At 44.6% G+C, this 19,093-nt stretch overlaps 1 protein-coding gene across 4 annotated transcripts in view; it reads right to left on the bottom strand.

Annotated features, from left to right (window-relative positions):
- Fry (FRY microtubule binding protein) overlaps positions 1-19,093 on the bottom strand; it is a 390,417-nt gene that overhangs the window by 192,709 nt on the left and 178,615 nt on the right. For all 4 annotated transcript variants that reach the window (XM_050161917.1, XM_050161914.1, XM_050161915.1 and 1 more), the window contains one exon: positions 9,296-9,495. In XM_050161917.1, coding sequence (XP_050017874.1) covers positions 9,296-9,415 — 120 coding nt within the window. In that variant the 5' untranslated portion in view covers positions 9,416-9,495. The remainder of the gene's footprint in view (positions 1-9,295; positions 9,496-19,093) is intronic.

Here is a 19,093-nt window from a genome sequence, read left to right as displayed (position 1 = left end):
ATGGGCTGTAGATGGCCAATGGAGGAGGGACAATCAGTTTTCTTCAGGGAAGCGAGCCCGAGAGGCCGCCCATGTTTCAGTAGTTGGTCCCCCCACACACACATGCAGATAGAGAGCTCTAAGCGGACACAGGAAGTATTAGATTGATTAAAAAACACCCTTGGAGTTGGGAGGGAAGTAAGGTGGGGGGAATAGGGAAAGAATTGAAGGAGAGAAAGGGGGAATTGAAGGGAGGGAATAGGGAATGGATACGATCCAAACACATATGCACGTGCGAATATTAAACAAAACATTTAATAAAATACTTTTTACAGTTTTTAGCGTGTGTGAGGGGGTGTGTGTCATGGCATATGAAGGTCAGAGGACACTCCAAGGGAGTTGTTTTTGTCCTACCCTATAGGATCTGGAGATCAGATTCAAGTTGCCAGTATTGACAATCACCTTTACCTGCTGAGCCATTTTGCTGGCCCCTGAATGAATTTTCATTACTAATTTTTGTCACTATAAAACACACAATGCTTTCATATGATCTCTTACTTGTATTAAAAAACCATGCCTCTGTTAGTTCTCAAAAGAAGTATGAACGACAAAGGCACAGTTGAAAAAGGGAAATCAAAATGTTTTGAACACTGACATTCCGTCTCATCCCAGGCAGCATGGTTGTCATCAAGAAGAGAAACAACTGCCGGCAAGGACGCTTCTGGGAATAGGAACCCCATCCACTGGAAAGTAGAGTATCTGCAGCGGAAAAACAGCGCAGGGATTCTTCAGGCTAAAAATAGAATTAGCATGGGATTTATGTATCTCCCAGGTAGACACTTGGAGAAATCTAGGTCAACGTACAGCAGAGACACCCACACATGAGCTGATTGTGGCACTATTTACAGGAGCCAAGGAACGGACCCCGATTAGGCATAGTGATAGATGAAGGTGAAGAGAACCGGGTAGATACACACAGTGGAGTCTCAGTGTTTACATCAGTTTGAAAGATGCACAGAGGCGTGTTACACGTACAAAGGCAGATGGAGCTGGAGAGCACCATTGCATATGCCTGCTCCCGTATGCAGAATCTAGATCACACACACACACACACACACACACACACACACACACACAACACACACGCACGCACGCACGCAAGCGCGGTATGAAGGCAGAGGGGGAACATTTTGAGAAGAGGAAGAGGACCAGTGGGAGGTGGGCAAAGGCAGGGGAGGGGGGTGTAGGGAATATGATCCAAGCATCTTATCTTATGCATATGGAAGCATTATGATAAAGCTCATTTGTTCCAGGAAGAGAAAGGGATCACTGTGGATGGTTAAATGAGGCATGTGAGCAAGAAGAACTAGGAAATAACTTGAGGAACAATGTCTACCGTGTTTTATATACTCAAACAGAGGAACTTTGATACTCTCTCATGGCATCTCTGGGTACAATGACTCAGTGAGGGAAGGAGCCTGCCACCAAGCCTGCTGCCCTGAGTGAGTTTGATCTCCAAGACCCACTAGGCGGGAAGAGAAAATTGACCCCCATTAGTTCTTTCTGACCTCTACATGTGTACTGTCAAACACATGCACGCATGCACACACGCACGCAGAAAGAGAGAGAGAGAGAGAGAGAGAGAGAGAGAGAGAGAGAGAGAGAGAAGATACCTTCTGAGGGTCAGAATCACTTTTCTTTGCGAGGAATGCCCACTGGTAATTGCCTGTCCCCCAGCGTATGACTCCCGCACCCCTGCATATACGGGCAACACTAATTCAACCTCGCAAGTTATTTAAAAAGGACATGAAGTTGAGAGGGAGATGTATTGGGAGGGGTCAAGGTGAAGAGAGGGAGTGGGGTGGACACAATAAACATACACGACACACACGCCTGAAAATATCAAAGAATAAATAAAATATTAAAATAAGTAGAGTATAGCCTTACTCATGGAGGAACGAATACTACTAAACTGGAGAACAAAGCCCTTTGATTTTTTTCCTATTTCAAGATACTTCTCACATGGTTTTTCTGCTGTATGTTTCAAATGGACTATGGTGGGGCGTTATTTTTTTTTCCTCTGGTGAAAAGTCCTCTTTAGGAGCCTCAAAAGAAATGTTTATTCACCTGCGTGATTCCAGGCATACTCCCAAGCAGGAAACCAAACTTGGGGTTTATCCACTCACAGAGAAAAGGGACCCTGCAGCACATCCGTGAGAACATCTCAGTCAGCTGGGAGCGGAGCCCAAGGAATCCTTCCTCAGTTATTACCTCACCTTTAATGACCGGCAAAGCTCCAGTTCTGAGCTACGGTGAGTCTACAGATGTCCCAGGACAACTTGAGAGATGATAAGAAAAAAAAAAGGGACAAGACTGCGGTGCCTCACTACCAACAGCTGGCTCAAAAATTACTGGTTTAACTATACTTGGAAAAAGAAGCCGCTTCCTTGTCAAGCATGGCTTGAATATTCCCATGTGAGCGGCCGTCCTCCGGTCTCTGCTTTGAGCAGTGTGACTCTGACTTTTATCACTACGCTCGACAGGGAGCTCAATCTAGATTGCCCTGGGTGCGTTTTCATCAGGTGTGCTGAAGCCACGGTAGCCTCAGATTACAGAGGGCTTTGGCTACAAAGAAGGGACGCAGATTTGCTGAAGGTCATGTCCTGCAGTTTACACAGCCCCTGCCAACAAACACACGCTGTTTGCTTAGCTGGGCAAGATTGGCAGGAATCACGGTGCAGGAAGATTCCCCTCTTTCAGGCTTGGCCATCCTGACACGTACCAGGGTGAGGTTCATAAGTCTTTAAATATCACTGAATACAACAGGCTGCGTGGGGGGCTGGCATGGAAAGAGCCGAACTTAGTTAGAGGTAGTAATTCTGCCTCTTGGGGCAGAAGGGTTTCCTAACTCACAAACTCCTTGGATATTTAAGAAGGGCTCCAGGTGAAAGGATATGATCTTTATGATGTTTCTGATATCTGGAAGTTTGAGGGTAACACAGGCCATTTAAAGGTGAAATGTAAAACAATATCTAACCACACCATCTCTGGACTATACGTCCTGAGGACAGTTAAACTGATCTACAGAACTATTGTTTGGCCAATTGACTGATACTTTTTTGATTGATTGGTTTTTAAAGATTTTAAAGATTTTACATGTATAGATTTTTGTCTGCAAGCATGTATGTGCACCACGTGCATGCAGTGCCTGTGAAGGCCAGAAAAGGGTGTCGTATTCCCTGGGACTGGAGTTAAGATGGTTGTGTGCCAACACGTGGGCACTGGGAATGGAAGCTAGGTCTTCTAGAAGGTTAGCCAGTGCTTTTATCTGCTGAGTCATCTCTCCAGCCCTGATTAGTTGATTTATTTTGGGGGTAAGGATGCTGGGATTGAACCTAGGGCCCTATACACACTAGGCAAGTAGTCTACCATTGAGCTAGATCCAGAGCCAAAATTGAAAAAGATCTATCATGAGTATAAACAGCAAACATCCTAACATAGGTGCCAGTTCTTTGAAGGTCTCTGAAAACCATCACTGTTGGGACCACTTCATAGCCTGGTTACACTGCTGTGATCCTCACAGTTCACATACAAGGTGATTTGAATGAGAAATGCCCTGCCCTTCACCCAACCCCAGGTTCATGTGTTTGAGCACTTGGTTCCCGGTAGGTGGCGCTGTTTTAGAAGGTTATGGAACCTTTAGGAGGTGGAGCCTTGCTGGAGGAAGTGCATCACTGTGGGCGGGCTTTGGCAGTTTATGGCCCCATCGCATTTCCAGTTCCCTCTCTCAGCTTCAAGTCTGTGGTTGAATATATGATCTGTCAGGCCCCTCTGCCTGCTGCCACACTTCCTCCATCATTGTGGAATCTCTCACGCGTGACTAAACTCTTCCTTAAGTTGCTTCTCTTTAAAGATGTGCACTCACAAATAAAAATCATCTAAGATAACATCTGTGTGAACCTTAAGTACTGTGTTGGAAACGCAGTGAGAAGGTGGTCTTGTTGCCTTCTGTGGAGAACTTTCATTTGTTGGTCTCTATCACCTCCCCATACATAAGTACTCAGAGGACCCTAAATGAGTTGATTGGAAAAAGTTCTGGCTGCACCATGTAGCATGGCCAAGTTCAGGGGGGAAGAATTGGGCCCGAAGTGGGGCAGCCAACTGCTTGCTCAAGCCTCCATTCTGCTTAAGTACACACCAAGAAAGACTGGTGTCCAAGAAGATGGAGTTGTTTGACCCTAGTTCCCCGATTTCAGCTATGGAGAGGCTGACAGGCTGAGCACCGCGTGTGTGCACAAGTACCCCAGGCTTTCCACATGCCACTGTGACCACTCTGTCACCCGGGGAATCAGGCACTGACACTCCTCCTGCAAGCAGGGGAAGGAAGAGGCTGGCCGATGTGGGATTCCCCTCTGTATGCTGTGAATATGTTTTATTACCATTGGTTAATAAAGAAGCTGCTTTGGTTTATGGCAGGGCAGAATATAGTAAGGCAGGAAATCCAAGCAGAGACAAAGAAGGAAAGAAGGTAGAGTCAGGCAGACGCCATGTAGCTGCCCAAGAAGCAAGAGGTAACAAACCACGAGCCTTTTGGTAAAATATAAACTGATAGAAATGGGTTAGTTTAAGATGTAAGAGTTAGTTAATAAGAATCCTGAGCTAATAGGTCAAATGGTGTTGTAATTAATCCAGTTTTTGTGTGATTATTTGGGTCAGGGTGGCTGGGAAATGCAAGCGCAGTCACTGCTAACACCTGGCATTGCCCAGTACCACACACCTAGAGAGGTGCAATCAGGATTCAAATCATAATCAGTTGCCTAAAATAACTACATCTTTATATCCACTCATATCATTTATAGCTTTATATCCATTTCATCAATAGAGTTGAAACCACTGAGGCTCCTGAATATGGAAAAGCTGAAGAGACCCATTTTTAAATGGAGTTTATTGAGAAAGTCATAGCCCATGACTTCAGTGACAGATGCTACACAAACAGAGACTTGTAAATTGTGCGAGTAGACCTTCTGTGGCTGAGACCATCTACTGACGGAGTGGGCAGGACAGTGTTCTTATCAACGAATAATGAGGCATCTTCAGATGCCCCAAGGCAGTAGACTAAGAGTCAATGTCTTTTCTGTTCAACTTATTGTAGAACACTCATCTATGAAGTAAGAAGGATAGAGAAAGGCTGCTAATTATCAGTGTCGAGGGGAGCAACATGGCCTTCAAAATACATGGGTTCCCACAAAGGTACTCCTTTTTTGATACTCTGTTAAAACTTTAGTCACTTATTTTTTGGCATAGTCATTCACTCATAAAACATTTACTAGGGATGAAGGGATGGTTCCGTGGTTAAGAGCACTGGTTGCTCTTCCAGAGGACTGGGGTTCAGTTCTCAGTGTCTACATAACAGCTCACAACCACCTGCAACTCCAGCTCCAGAGGATCTGATGCCCTCCTCTGGCCTCTGAAGGCACCGAGCACATGCAAGCGGTATGCAAGCGTGCATGCAGGTGAAATAGTCATACACACAAAATAAAAACAAATCTTTAAAAACAAAACATTAACTGTCTACTCTATGCACAGCATTAAAAACTGGGGATGTCGGGAGAGAGGGGAGGGCAGAGAGAAGATGGAGAAGACACAGGGACGCAGGTGTTGTCTCTCTGTAGGTTCCTGGGGCTTGGCTTTTGTGCCTGTGAAAACAGTGCATGCTACGGTCTGATCCGTACACACATAAACAAAAGCTCCACAAAGCAGCGCACACTCTTAAAGCTACAACATTCTCTATTCTACTCCACGGGATTACTCTAATTCAGTGAAGACAATACCTGACCCCAGAGGACAATAAGGTGGTTCTAATGAAGCATGTGCCTGCATGTGAAGCTGAGAGTTCCAGGGCACTCAGTATTCACAGATGCATGGTGGCAGGCAAGAAATGGGCTTATACAGGCGCACGGCAGAAGTAAAGATAGGGCAAAATCAAGGGACAGAAAAATATGAAATGAAGGTTTAAAAAAGATGAGAGAGGCAAAGGTGTGCTTAGGCAGAAAAGATCGGAGAGGAGAGTCGGTGACATTGCTGTCACTTTCCTGTTTACTACCCTGCTCTGGGCACTCATGATTGGACACACAGAGGTCTATTCCTACTTTCATAAGCATGGGAAACAAAGCAGGAATTCCACAGATCATCAAAGCAGAAATGTGGACAAAGAGGGCCACAGCTCTCCTGTGCAATATCTGGAACGTTGAGTGGAATACATGCATTTTTAAAATGCAGAAATGAGTTGACAAGACAGACCAAGGGCAAGGAAGGAGATGGCATCATGGCTGCCCATGGGAGGGCTCTTTGTCTCATTATCCATGAAGATAAAGAGAGCTTCGGGTCTCCAGTGGGGGGATACTGGGAAAATAAGACCTTACAGAAACTCGGCTCTGCAGTGAAGACACTCTGTCTTTTGCAAACATTGTCAGGTACAGTCACAGACACAGGCCTTTGAGAGCTGGTGTCACAGGACAGTCACTTACGGGAGGACAGAAAACACATGCTTCAGCTGACAGAGTGCATAAAAGAGACCTGTGAATGTCAGGGAGGAACAAAATACAGTAAAACCCCAGAAACCATTAAATAGACACTAAAAGGGATATAAACAGAACTTCTGGGGATTAAGAATATAATTGCTAAAATTAAAATTCTGCATAGGAGGCTTAAGTAACATATCAGACAAAGCCCAAGAGAACACGAATAAATTGAAATATAGGTCAGAGGAAATTACTCAGGATGCATTAGAGATGAAGTGTGAGCAATGATAGAAGAACAGTAAAAAGATACATAATATAATATAATGCATGGAGAAATATTGGCCAGGAAGTGATGATACACACCTTTAATCCCAGTACTTGGGAGCAGAGGCAGTTTGAGGCCAGTCTGGTCTACAGAGTGAGTTCCTGGACAGCCAGGGCTATTCAGGGAAACCCTGACTTGTGGGGGGACATCAGATAATGTGTATTAGGATTGGGTAAAGAGGATAAAAGGTTATACTCATATAAAGAGTGGTCAAGAATTCCCCAGACTTGATGAATGAATGAGTGATATGAGTCTGAATTCAAAGAGCAGAATCTCGAGCACAAAATTATATTCACATGTGAACACAGAGTAGTTAAAGTTCAGAGCTCTAAGGGCAAGGAGAATAAAAAATAAACAATCTACAAAGAAAAAAATCAAAAAGACTTTAACAGGAATCAGAGGCAACTGAGTAAAATAGAGCTTCAAAGTTCACATCTAAAAGTCCAGAGGACAATGGAGTCCACCCAGAATTCTATACCCAGCTGAACTATCACCCATGACTGAGTGGGGACGATGACACTGAGCTGAGTAAGAGTGAGTGCTTCCTCTGACTTTTGTGTTTTGAGATAAAAATATAAAAATGACATAGATGACCTCACTTAGCTTGCTTAGGACACAAAAAAGACAAAACAAGGATAACAGTAAATGAGAACGAAGATGATTAAATGTCCCCACGAAGTATTAAAAAATAGAATAAAATTATTGACGTTTTTTATAAATATTAATGACTCTGACTTGAGCATCTTTTGGGTACAAATAGAAACATTGCTGAGCAAGTTAGAGATGCTTATACAGATATCAGTGAAGAAGAAAACAAATTTGATTTCTGTGGGACATTTTTTTCTTCCATCTTGCTTCCTCCACTTATGATAGCTCTTTGGGTACCGAAAAGTCATATATGAACTTTCATGTGCCGCGGCAAAGGCTTCATTGCCCACCATCTATTGAACTGTTATGGTGATAGCAGCTTGCTCTCTTGCGGTCATCAGAATTAGCTTTCTTCCCTGCTCTTTGTCCTGCAAGTTTCTCTCCGCTCCCTAAGTCTTTAGATAGACTTCTATGCCCTGCCTTTCGTCCATTAGTCTGTATTTGAAATAGAAGTGACACCAGATTGTTTAAAGTATTAGATACAGCTGGGCATGACGGTGCAAGCCCGTAATCCCAGTACTTGAGGGGAGATGGAGGCATGAGTTCAAGACAGGCTTGCCATAAACCCAGTCTGAGACCCTGTCTCAAAAATGACAATAAAACCCCAAAGAGTGTAAAAGAGCAAACACACAAACAAAGCACAAAACCAAACCAAACCCATGTTAACTGGTAAATAATCTTCGGATTTACAGAACTAAGATATCTCGTGATCTTCAAATGTGCCGAGGGCTTAGCTTAGTCTGTAGCTCTATGTATCAGCAGGCATGGATGCTCCTGTGAGGTTTAGCCCGAAGAAAAAGAATACTTCTGTTTGGAAAAAAATAGGAAATAGCTCCCTGGAGATCAAGTATCTACGCACAGCATAGAGTAAAAACAAAATGTGTGCTCTAGAAGACACTGCCCAGCATGTAGACACATCACCCATAGTGCTTTGCTTTCCCCAGTCACTAGCTCTTGACTCTTCTGAGTTCTTCCAAACATAGTTTTGACGATGCTAACTCCTTTGTCGCCTCAAGATGCTTGCTTTTGAGCAAACATGAGTCCTTCCCCCGGCTCTCTTCTGGGCTTAATGCATGCTTGGGCAGGGGTCTCATAGAAGTATGTAGTTTTGAGAGTCTTATCTTCAATGATAAGACCCCCAAATAGAGGTTCACAGTGTCCCCAAAATGAATATCTCTATCTATTATCTATCTATCTATCTATCTATCTATCTATCTATCTATCTATCTATCATCTATCTATCTAACGAGCTATCTTTCTATCTATATCTAAAACACGCATATGTTTTCGGCTATATAGAAATCAGGCTGGACAAGTCATGGAGAGTGAGCCAGTAAACAGCAATCCTTCGTGGCCTCTGCATCAGTTCCTGTCTCCAGGTTCCTGCCTTTAGCTCCTGCTATGACTTCTGCTGCTGCTGGACTGTGAGCTGTCAGATGACATAAATCCTTGCCTTCCCAAGTTGCTTTCGGTCACGGCACCTGTCACAGCAACAGGAAACCAAACCAAGACACCGGTGTTTGCTTGTCATGTATGTGTATCCTCCCGAGTTCTTTAAACTCACCTCTGGGTGACTATAACACCCCTACAGTGTAAATACTCACGGGCAGTTGGTATGATTCAGTATTGTCTAGGGACCTGCGATCTGTTCACTGTATGCAGTTACAGCTTCCTGGTGTTTTTTGTTTTGTTTTTGTTTTGTTTTTTTGTTTGGATCTGAGCTTGATTGGGTGAACAGACCTGGGACCCATGGATCTAAAGTACCAGTCATGTCCAGAGCAGAGAAAAATTTAAAAGAGGTCCTCTAACGGTCCATGCTCACCAGAGGCTCCGCCATGATGATCCGAATCTTGCGCTCTGCCTGAGAGGTGAAGTTGACAAACAAGCTCTTGAGGACGTACTCTCCTGGCTTGCTGTCTGGGTCCACGTTGATGGGCAACATGGTCGGGGGTCCTTTTTCCCTGTGTGTCCCGGAAGCAGGTGGAACCGGAGGCTTGATGTAACCGTTGCCGACCGGAGAAGCTGAAAAACAGGTTGACTTTTACTGGATGAAAAGAAAGTCATAAATATTCATACGGTGTATGTTAATAAACCATAAGTGTAAGACTATGAATCATAAAAAGGTCAGGCTTCAAAGCATAGCCTGGCCTTACTCTCTAGAAATGGTGCTGGAATTTAAGTACTCTGATTATATATGTTTTTTTTATTACAATCAAATACATCATCTCAAAAGTCCTGTTAGCCACATGGACATAGCTGATAAATTCTACAACATTTAGGATGTTTGGGGCTTCTTTCTGAATGACCTAAGCAAGTGGTTTAAAGAGAATTGAAAAAGTGATTTCTTCTCTAGGCTTTTTTTAATGGTAAACTCCCTGTCTTCTACATTTCATAGTCAAAGAAATTCTTGGGTCACTGCTTCCACAAGTTTCTATGAACCAATTAGCAAACACTCAGCTGGCTGCTGCTCTCCAAAGGGATGCACGCCTGCAAAGAAAAGGTTTTAGAAGCTCAAGCCTGCAATCCTAGCACTTGGGAGGCTGAGGTAGGAGGGATTCTGGGAATTCAAGCACAGCTTGGTCTACAGTAAGCGCTAGTCACATGAAAGGGGAAGGAGATCCCACCTGCCTTTCTGCATACATCTCTCAAGCCTCATCCGAGAAATTTCTACTTGCAGAAGATGATGATTAGCACGGAGACCCAAAACTGAGCCCCAAGCCCCACCCCACCCCCAAGACTCAGGGATCATGGCAGAAGAGAAGGCAGAAGGGGTGTAGGAGCCAGAGGCGGCGGGTGACGACAAGGAAACAGTGTCTTCAGGACGCAGCTGGGCAGTAGCACATGTAATTCACATGGGTTGTAACTGCATGCACGAGCAGTGTGCAAGCCCAAACCAGACCAAACTCCCGTGCCGAGAGGGAGCTGCTAAGGGTCCATTGTCTTTAAGAGTATGGACCACCGTGCTCCAGTGAAGACCATCTAGCCGAGAAGATTTGGGGCAGCACAAACTGGTCTTGAGGGTTTTTTTGCTTTGGGGGGATATGGCGTTGGGTGGACAGGGAAGTGGGGTCTGGGAAGAGTTAGAGGAACAAATATGATCTAAACATACGGTAAGAAACTTGGAGTTCTCAAAGTTCTATTATCCAAGGGGGAGAGAGGTTCTACCAATGACGACCAAGGTGTAAACTGAGTTTTTCATTCTCACCACCACTTGACCAAATTGCAACGCCTGTTTTGAGTTCTACAAGATGTGCAGAATGCTATTTTCACTTATCCCAAAGCAGGGGTAGTCATCAGGGCTCCTGGGAGGGGGTGGGGGGCTGGGAGGGTGGGCAGTGATCTTTATTCAGAACAGAATTTAATGGAAAAGAGTTTTAACCAGATAGTTGCTGAAAATTACTTTAGTTATAAATGCAAATGTCCCCTCCCCCCAAGACAGGGTTTCTCTGTGTAGCCCAGCTGTCCTGAAACTCAGGTTGGCCTTGAACTCAGAGATCCTCCTGCTTTGCTTCCTGAGTGTGGGGATTAAGCACCACCACCAGGGCCTAGCAAACAAAGTTTTTAATTCTCCCCCCTCCCTGTAATTTCTATTGTTTGTTTTACTTTGCTTTCCTTTTTTTTTTTTTTTTTGAAAGAGTCTCATTCTATAGTCCAGGCTGGCCTCAAACTCAGGCAATCCTCCTGCCTCAGACTCTCAAATGCTGGGATTACATCGATCTATAATCATGACTGTCTAGGAGATCTGTGAGTTTCTAAGAGACGGGGAAAAAATTCTTGCATCTGCCTACTGATCAGGTGTCAACTTCCCCATGAAAAGCATCAAGAGAGGTGAAATAGAGATATGAGGAATGAAGAAGGTGAGGCTGAGGTGAAACATGGCCTTTAAAGGATTTTGGGTGCAGGCATTAGGGAAAGGAGAAATCTCAACTTGCCAAGGATGCTTATTCTACAGACGACCATTCCAAGGCAGCTGACAGAGGTCAGTATTGTTCACGCCTGCCTGATCTCTGATGCTCTTGGCAAGTGGGCGCCTTGTGGAAGTAGGGCACTGCCCGACTGCAGCTCACAGGGACATCCTATCTGTACTATCTTCCTACTGTATCAAGGTCACCATGCTTCAGAGACCAGAGACCTGAATGTCAATCAAAAACCTTCATTTAGAAACAATGCCATATTCTCTCTGGTGTCCCACAGGGCTGAATGCATTTAGAGAAGCCAGCAGTAACTGAGTTGATGTAAAAGACAATCACAAGATCCTGGGACCAAACGCATAATGATAGGGAGGGGACGATCGGGACAGTGCCACTGGCACACCTCTGGCCAAGTCACAGATGACCTGGGCACCAGAACACCTCTCATACAGTCCTTCTGCTTACAAGTCCCATGTACCCATTTACGGTTGTTTTTAAAAGGGTATCCACCTGTGCATCTAATCTGATGTCTATGAAGTACAGACTCCACTGCATGATCAAGCCAACCACCCCAGAGTCAACACACAGAGAGAATGCAAGGAGAGCCCCCTCTTGGGCTGTGTGAGTTCACACACCTCGTCTTGAGAGGTGGGGGCATGGGAAAGGTCATACACAGGTGAGGAACCTTGAGCCAAATTCATTCCGATGTTTCAGAAAGCTCTCTTTATGCTAATTTCCAACAAGTACTAGCCTCTGTCGATACTATTTTCTGGACGAAGCTTGACAGGGCAGTTTTTAGTTAAAATGCTCCTGTGGGTGACTGTGTATTTGAGAATCAGGAAACTAGCACAGTCTGGTCATCAAAACTGATGCCAACTCCCAGTATAAGCCTGGTGGTACAGGAGTGTAATCCCAACCCTTAGGAAGTAGAAGCATGAAGAACAGACGTTTGAGGCTAACCTGCAGAATACCCCATTTCAAACAATAAACAAACAAACCAAACCAAAAATACCCGCAATAATAACAACATAAAGACCACCTCTATTTAATCATTACCATAGATAAAATCATTAGACCCATTTGTTTGCTCTTCATCTCTATATTCCTAATTTCATTTGTCCAAAAAGGAAGAGGAAAAGTGACAAAAAAAATGATGTTGATTTTCTAAGTTTACTACAGTCTTCTCTTCTTTCATCTCCTCTCTCTTTGACTTTTTTAGACGCCATCTCTAGCCAGGGTAGCCACAAGTCCTTCATATAGCTGAACTCCTAATCGTCCTGCCTACATCACCAACATTTCCAGGACCAATGTAAACACCCCTTACAATCAGAAACTCAGCTACTGTCTTACAATGATGCTGGGAAGAAGGTAAAGGCAGCCTTGGTGATCCCCGTGAGACCCTCGAAGCTGAGAGCACCCTGGCATGGCAGGAAAACAGCTGTGTCCTCAGTTGAACTTTTTCTTACATGAAGTCTGCTTCTCATTTGAGACAGCTTCTCCTCACCCCTGGCCCACTCACTTTCTGCCAGTGTGTACTCAGTGGGCACCTAGGTTCCTGCTCTAGAGACTGGAAATATGTTGGCGAGGAGGGCCGATGGGTCTTCCTTGTTGTACTTCCTATTCTGGGGCAAAACACTTTTATGCACACACAGAGAGACACATACAGACACACAGGCCCAGACAGACAGGCCCAGACACACAGTGTCAGATGGTGAGTTCGAAGTGGAAAGGGTACTGAAGCTAAGCCCTGGCTGCCAGAAGCTTCTTCCCAGGTTTGGCGAGAGACAGTCTGAGACAGCTGGCTGGAACTCAGACCTGTCGGACAAGGATGGAAGCCATGCGTGTTTGTGTGTGTGTCTAAGAAAGTCCAGACACTCTTGGCCACCGGGACGCTCTTCCAGTCCATCCCTTTGGTCTGCCCCCTATCTGGGCATCTGTTTGGGTGGATACTGGGTCTCTAGCGGTGACAGGCAGGAGTCACGTGGTCAACAAGTTTATGGTCCTCAGTTCATGAAGCATGCACCTCTGAAGAGAGCCGTTCTCCTTGTTTGCCCTCCAGCACAGGCAGAGCACACAGCCATCTTTGCAGAGAACCGGGTGCTGTTTGTAAATGCTCCCCTTCCAGAAGAAATACTGAGGGTCTGAAATAAAATTCCTGTCCTCCCCCCACCCCAGACCCCATATTCCCAACATGATAGGTAGCAACCAACCCTCTGAAGTAGGTACACTTCTTAGAAAAGGTGGGTAATTAACCCAACTACTTTCTAGAGACCAGTGGCCTTATTTCTCAACTAAGGAGTCAATGTTAGGAGTTTGGAAGGAAAGTCTTCCTTCTGTTGGTTCTCAGTACTTTGTTCAACTTCATGTGCCAGGGATAAACTGTTGTAACAAGTCGGCATCGTTCTTTAGAAATAGACAATTCTCAATCCCAGGTCCCTCTGTTCCCTGAGACTCACTTTGTTTACCAGTACAGGAGCATTACACAACATATAAGGATGCTGCAGCTGCCGCGAGAACTTGCCATACCAAGTAAGAGTGGTAATAAATTGTCTACTAATGTATTTACGATGCTGCTTAGGAAATGGAAAGTTGAAAGGTACTGCGGCTTCTCAGAACGACCAGAAACTCTGGGAGTCAGAGAAAGTAAACGGGTGAGAAGGAAAAAATACTCTTCTATACACAACAGTGAAGAGTTGTGTTTAGAGTAGCTCTCACCGCCTGTGGTGGTGGCGCACATCTTTAATCCCAGCACTTAGGAGGCAGAGGCAAGCTGATCTCTGTGAGTTTGAAGCCAGCTTTTGCTCTCTGTTTTGAAAAAAAAAAGTCATCCAACCAAACAAAGAACAATTCTGAAGAATAATACTAAGAAAAAGACGGTGTTGGGAACAAGAAAATCAATTTGTTGAGCATCAGCAAAAGGTCGCTGTACAAATATCAGGATATTGGGGGTTGGCTAGCAAGATGGCTTAGAGACTGAGAACACTGACTGTCCCAGCAGAGGTCCCAGCTTTGATTCCCAACACTTACAGAATGAATACATTCCTCTACTCTCTGAGTTTTCCGGCCATTTTCAAATTGTGTTCCTTCATGCTTAAATGCTTACGGGTCCACAAACATCCCTTGAATAACAGGAATAACAGGAATTCTTCTTCTTCTTCTTCTTCTTCTTCTTCTTCTTCTTCTTCTTCTTCTTCTTCTTCTTCTTCTTCCTCTTCCTCTTCCTCTTCCTCTTCCTCCTCCTCCTCCTCCTCCCTCCTCCTCCTCCTCCTCCTCCTTCTCCTCCTCCTCCTTCTGTTTCTTTTGGTTTTTCAATATAGGGTTTATTTGTGTAGCCCTGGCTGTCCTGGAACATACTCTGTAGACCAGGCTAGCCTCGATCTCAGAGATCTGCATGCCTCTGCCTTCCAAAGCTTCCCACATCACTTAGCCTTTTATTTTCTTAGAGATTTAAAACAGTTTTTATTTTAGTGTGGTATAATTCAATGTATTTATATTATATTTAATATAACCTTTTTCTTTTTTCTCTTTTCAAAACAATTTTAAATTTATTTTTATGTATGGATGTGCATGTGTGTGTGTGTGTGTGTGTGTGTGTGTGTGTTTGCAGGTACATCGAGAGGCCGGAAGAGGGTGTTGGATTCTCTAGAACTGGTGTTATAGACAGTTGTGAGTCACCGTGTAGGGGCTGGGAACTTAAGCCAGGTCCTCTGTGGGAGCAGCCAGTGCTCTTATCTTCTGAGCCATCTCTCCAGCCCACAGTTTCTTTATCTAGTCGCAGTCTCTACCATTCTATTCGTGATTAACAGTCATGGTTCTCACCCTGTCTTTTAAAGTCAGCCAGTATCACCAGGCCAAACCCTAAAGTTCCAGATAGTCTGTTGTTTTGTCAGCTATGGTAATTGCTTACAGAAGTTAAGGTCCGAAGTGGGGTGTGGTGGTGCATGCTGATACCTCCAGTGCTTGGGAGACCCAGGCGAGAGGATCACAGGCTTGCTACTACTTCTCTATCCACACATGCGTGCACACACGCATACACACATATGTGCGCACATGCACACACGTATGCACACATATGTTCACACATACACACACAGACATACACACATCCCTAACACAGACAGAGGTATTAACATCTAGATTTTGATAATAACTGTACACAACCACCTGCTGATCATCGAATTATCATATCTCTCCAGGCCCCAAGGGGCAGTGTGTGGGGGAACCATGTTGACACTCCAGAGGACCTTGAACTCATCACACTCACAGGCTATGCTTAGCCACACCCGCAGACACCAGAGCCAATCATTGGAGGACAAAGAAGAGGTGGCCCTGGTAAGACCCCAACCCCCAGACCAGCTGAATCCTGAAAAGCCTCAGTAATGCCTGCTGCTTATGCTGGAGGTGGATAAAGCGAATCTGCTTATGTGGATTCTGCTCCTGCATGAGCAGGGGTTGGACTTCAGCAGATAATACAATTAAAAACTGAGGGCTTCGGAGGATGAGGTTTCTTACCGACCTACACAGTCAGGCAAGGCCTATACAGCCTCATACGTCTGCAGGCCTGGAGACCCTTCTGCCAGGCTTGTATAACCGTCTGAAGCGCAGCACGCTGAGAACATCCGATACCTGACTAATAACATACCTCCGAAATGTGACTACTGACCGTAGGCTCCCTAGATACACTGATGACACACGCTGCTCCGCTTCTTTCCATCTGCCGCCTTACAAAACCATTTCTGTCTCCAGTGACTCCGAGAGCAGGGGAGAGAGAGAAGCAGTTCAGCCAAAGAAAGTCTGTGTCAAGTCAGGGCCCCGTCCTCTTTTCTCTGTCGTCTGGTATCTTATCTTAGAAAAAATGACCGCCGCAGCCCAGTGGGTTCTCGTTCTAACTGCCTGTCATCCGCTAAGATGTAATTACACAGACTTCTCCCTGATTTTCAAAGTAGGCACTGTCACCAGAGCCTGAAAGAATGTCTGCCAAGACCTGCCAGCAAAGGAAGATGAGGTTACAGTGACATTTCAAGGTCCCTTCCAGTTCTAAGGAGATCAAATAACGAACAAGAGGCGGATAATCCTGATTTTCAACTTTCTCTCCACGACAGCTGACAAAAGGCTCATTCACGTGTCCTCTCCTCATTCGTTCCCTTTGCCCCTACCCCAGGGTCTCATAGCCTTGGCTAGTCTCAGAGCCCAGGCTGGCCTTGAACTCCTGATTCTCTCGCCTCCACTTCAAGTGCTAGGGCTGCAGGTGCATGTCACGACACTTGGCTTTTACCTGCGATTCTTCAGGAGGCTGGACAAGATTGTGCTGGAGAGGTAGGGACTGGGGAGGTGGCTCAGTCATAAGAGCACCGACTGCTCTGGCTGAGGACCTGGGTTCCATTCCCAGTACCCACATGGCAGCTCACAATCACCTGTAACTCCAGTTCCTAGGGGTCCAATGACCCCATCTGGTCCCCATGGACATTGCAAACATATGGTGCACAGACCCACATGCAGGCAAAGCACTCCCCCATATGTGTGTGTGTTAGCATATGTGTGTGTGTGTGTTAAAAGGGTTACTTTTTTAAAAACTTCCATCATCAAGCCTTGGTAATTAACCCTCACCTTCTCATGAATTAACATGAGCTAATGAAGATCTATACCTTATTCTCTCCTCCTGGTATTCCTGGCTGTAACCTCAAGACTCATTTTTAATATTTAACACTTAAAACACACACACTCATACACACACATACATCATGGGTTGAGTGTCTGTGGTCCACACACCCTGTGCTGTCTCTGCCCTGGGCTACCAGGAGGCAGACAGTATGGAATAGTGGGTGCCTGGCCCAGGTCGGAGGGGACGGGTAAGGTTCTGATACATTTGCATGGAGAATGACTCCTTAGGCAGAGGGGGGAACAGCCTTAAAGCATGTGTGGAATCTGCTGAGCATCTTCCTTCCCTGAATCTCCATATCCTCTTCCAACAGAGCATCCCTGTATATGCTTGGGCTTTGTTGTCAACCAGTGGCTGGAGCATCCTTAAGAACAGGGATGCCTTGTCTTTATCATAAGCACTGAGCGAGGTGCCTAGCAGCATCAGCTGAAAAATCGCAGTTCTTTTGTATTTGTTGATTTGACTTCATCCTATCCCACAATATGGAATTTGTGTGGACGAGATCAACAGAGTGTATGGACTAATTTAAACCTTTAACTTGTAGAAAACGGAGGTATTTTCCCCATTAGAATTAGATCTTGAGTGGCAAGCCAATGAACGTGGACTTGATTTAGAGGGCAAACAGGAACCAATAGATCCCAGGGCAAATGGTGCTGCATAGGGCCAGGTAAAAATAAAAATAAATAAGTAAATAAATAAACAAACAAAGAAAAAGAAAAAGAAAGAAAGAAAGAAAAAGGAAGAACGAACGAACAATTTGGAGCAATAACACACATGAAAAGACGATGCTAGCGTGAGGAAAAATAATAAAGGTAGGAACGAGATGGTACCTGCCAGAATCTATATCTTATATCAATGGATTTAAATCCTGCCATGTTGCCTTTGCTTCAGAAAGAGAATCTACAAGCTATTCTCCTGGCACAATGGCATAGTGATCGAGGTGCTTAAGAAGTGTGTTTAAATGATTACCTCACAGCCCTTTCTTAATGGCAGCCACACAATATTTTTCCATAGCAAACACCAGCATTCCCTGGAGGAAAATGTTGCATGCATACAACATACAGCTTGTAATTGTAATCGAGAATACAATTTGTGCTGTATTAGGGATGTCTGACCTATTGGCTCTTTAAAGTCACGTTTGTCAGAGTGCAGAAGTGGCCCATTACAAGAGACAGCACCACTGTCATGTATAGATCATTTTAAATTTGATGAAACAGAATAGAGAATATAAGAGAGTACTAGGTAGTGTTATGCGTGCTTTCAGTCTCTGGCTGGGGCACACAGGTGTTCTGGGTCTGCATGGAATGTGTTTCTTGCTGTGGGGGATGGTCTAAAAGACTCCAGCTACTGAGGGATCAGAGCCATTTACAGACAGTTATCTGAGGTCTACCAAAATGACAAAAGACAGAAGGTATTTTTGGAAATATCTACTGGACACATAAATCAAGCTTCAAGGACAAGAGAAGAATAATTGGTGGTATATTATATAGACAATATATCAGCAGCTGCTGCTCTTTGACAAACAAAAGGCTGCAGTTGAAAGTCATGGTAGTGGCTGTATTAATATAATGTGTGCTATTGAAGTATATACCTGCACACAGGTACAACACACAACGTGCATGGGCAGTTTATATTATGTAAGTACACCTATGCAAGCAATAGTATGTACATGCAAGTGTCTAGGAGAAATGTGCATGTACATTACACTATGCATATAACAAAAACTACATTCCAAACATCTATACCTTGTGATGGGTTTCCAGTGCATTCGACGTAGTGGCAGCTCAACAAACTGGACTGCGGAGATGCCTAAGGGTTAGAGCATTGGCTGTTCTTGCAGAAAACTAAGGTTTGGTTCCAGGCACCCACATGGCAGATCACAACTGTCTGTAACTCCAGTTCCAGGGGATTCATTGCCCCTCATTATGGGCTGGTTAGTGTTTTATTTTTATCAATATTGAAATATTTAAAAGAAATTTGATTCAGATGACCTTTTTTCCTCTTTGGGTGCTGAACACATGTGGCATACATTTATACATGTAGGCAAAAC

The sequence above is a fragment of the Alexandromys fortis genome, unplaced genomic scaffold, assembly GCF_014885135.2.
Source record: "Alexandromys fortis isolate MF-2015 unplaced genomic scaffold, M_Fortis_MF-2015_v1.1 scaffold_118, whole genome shotgun sequence".
In the NCBI taxonomy this organism is placed as follows: domain Eukaryota; kingdom Metazoa; phylum Chordata; class Mammalia; order Rodentia; family Cricetidae; genus Alexandromys; species Alexandromys fortis.
The sequence above is the reverse complement of the archived record's forward strand: the minus strand, read 5'-3'. Positions and strand labels throughout refer to the sequence as shown.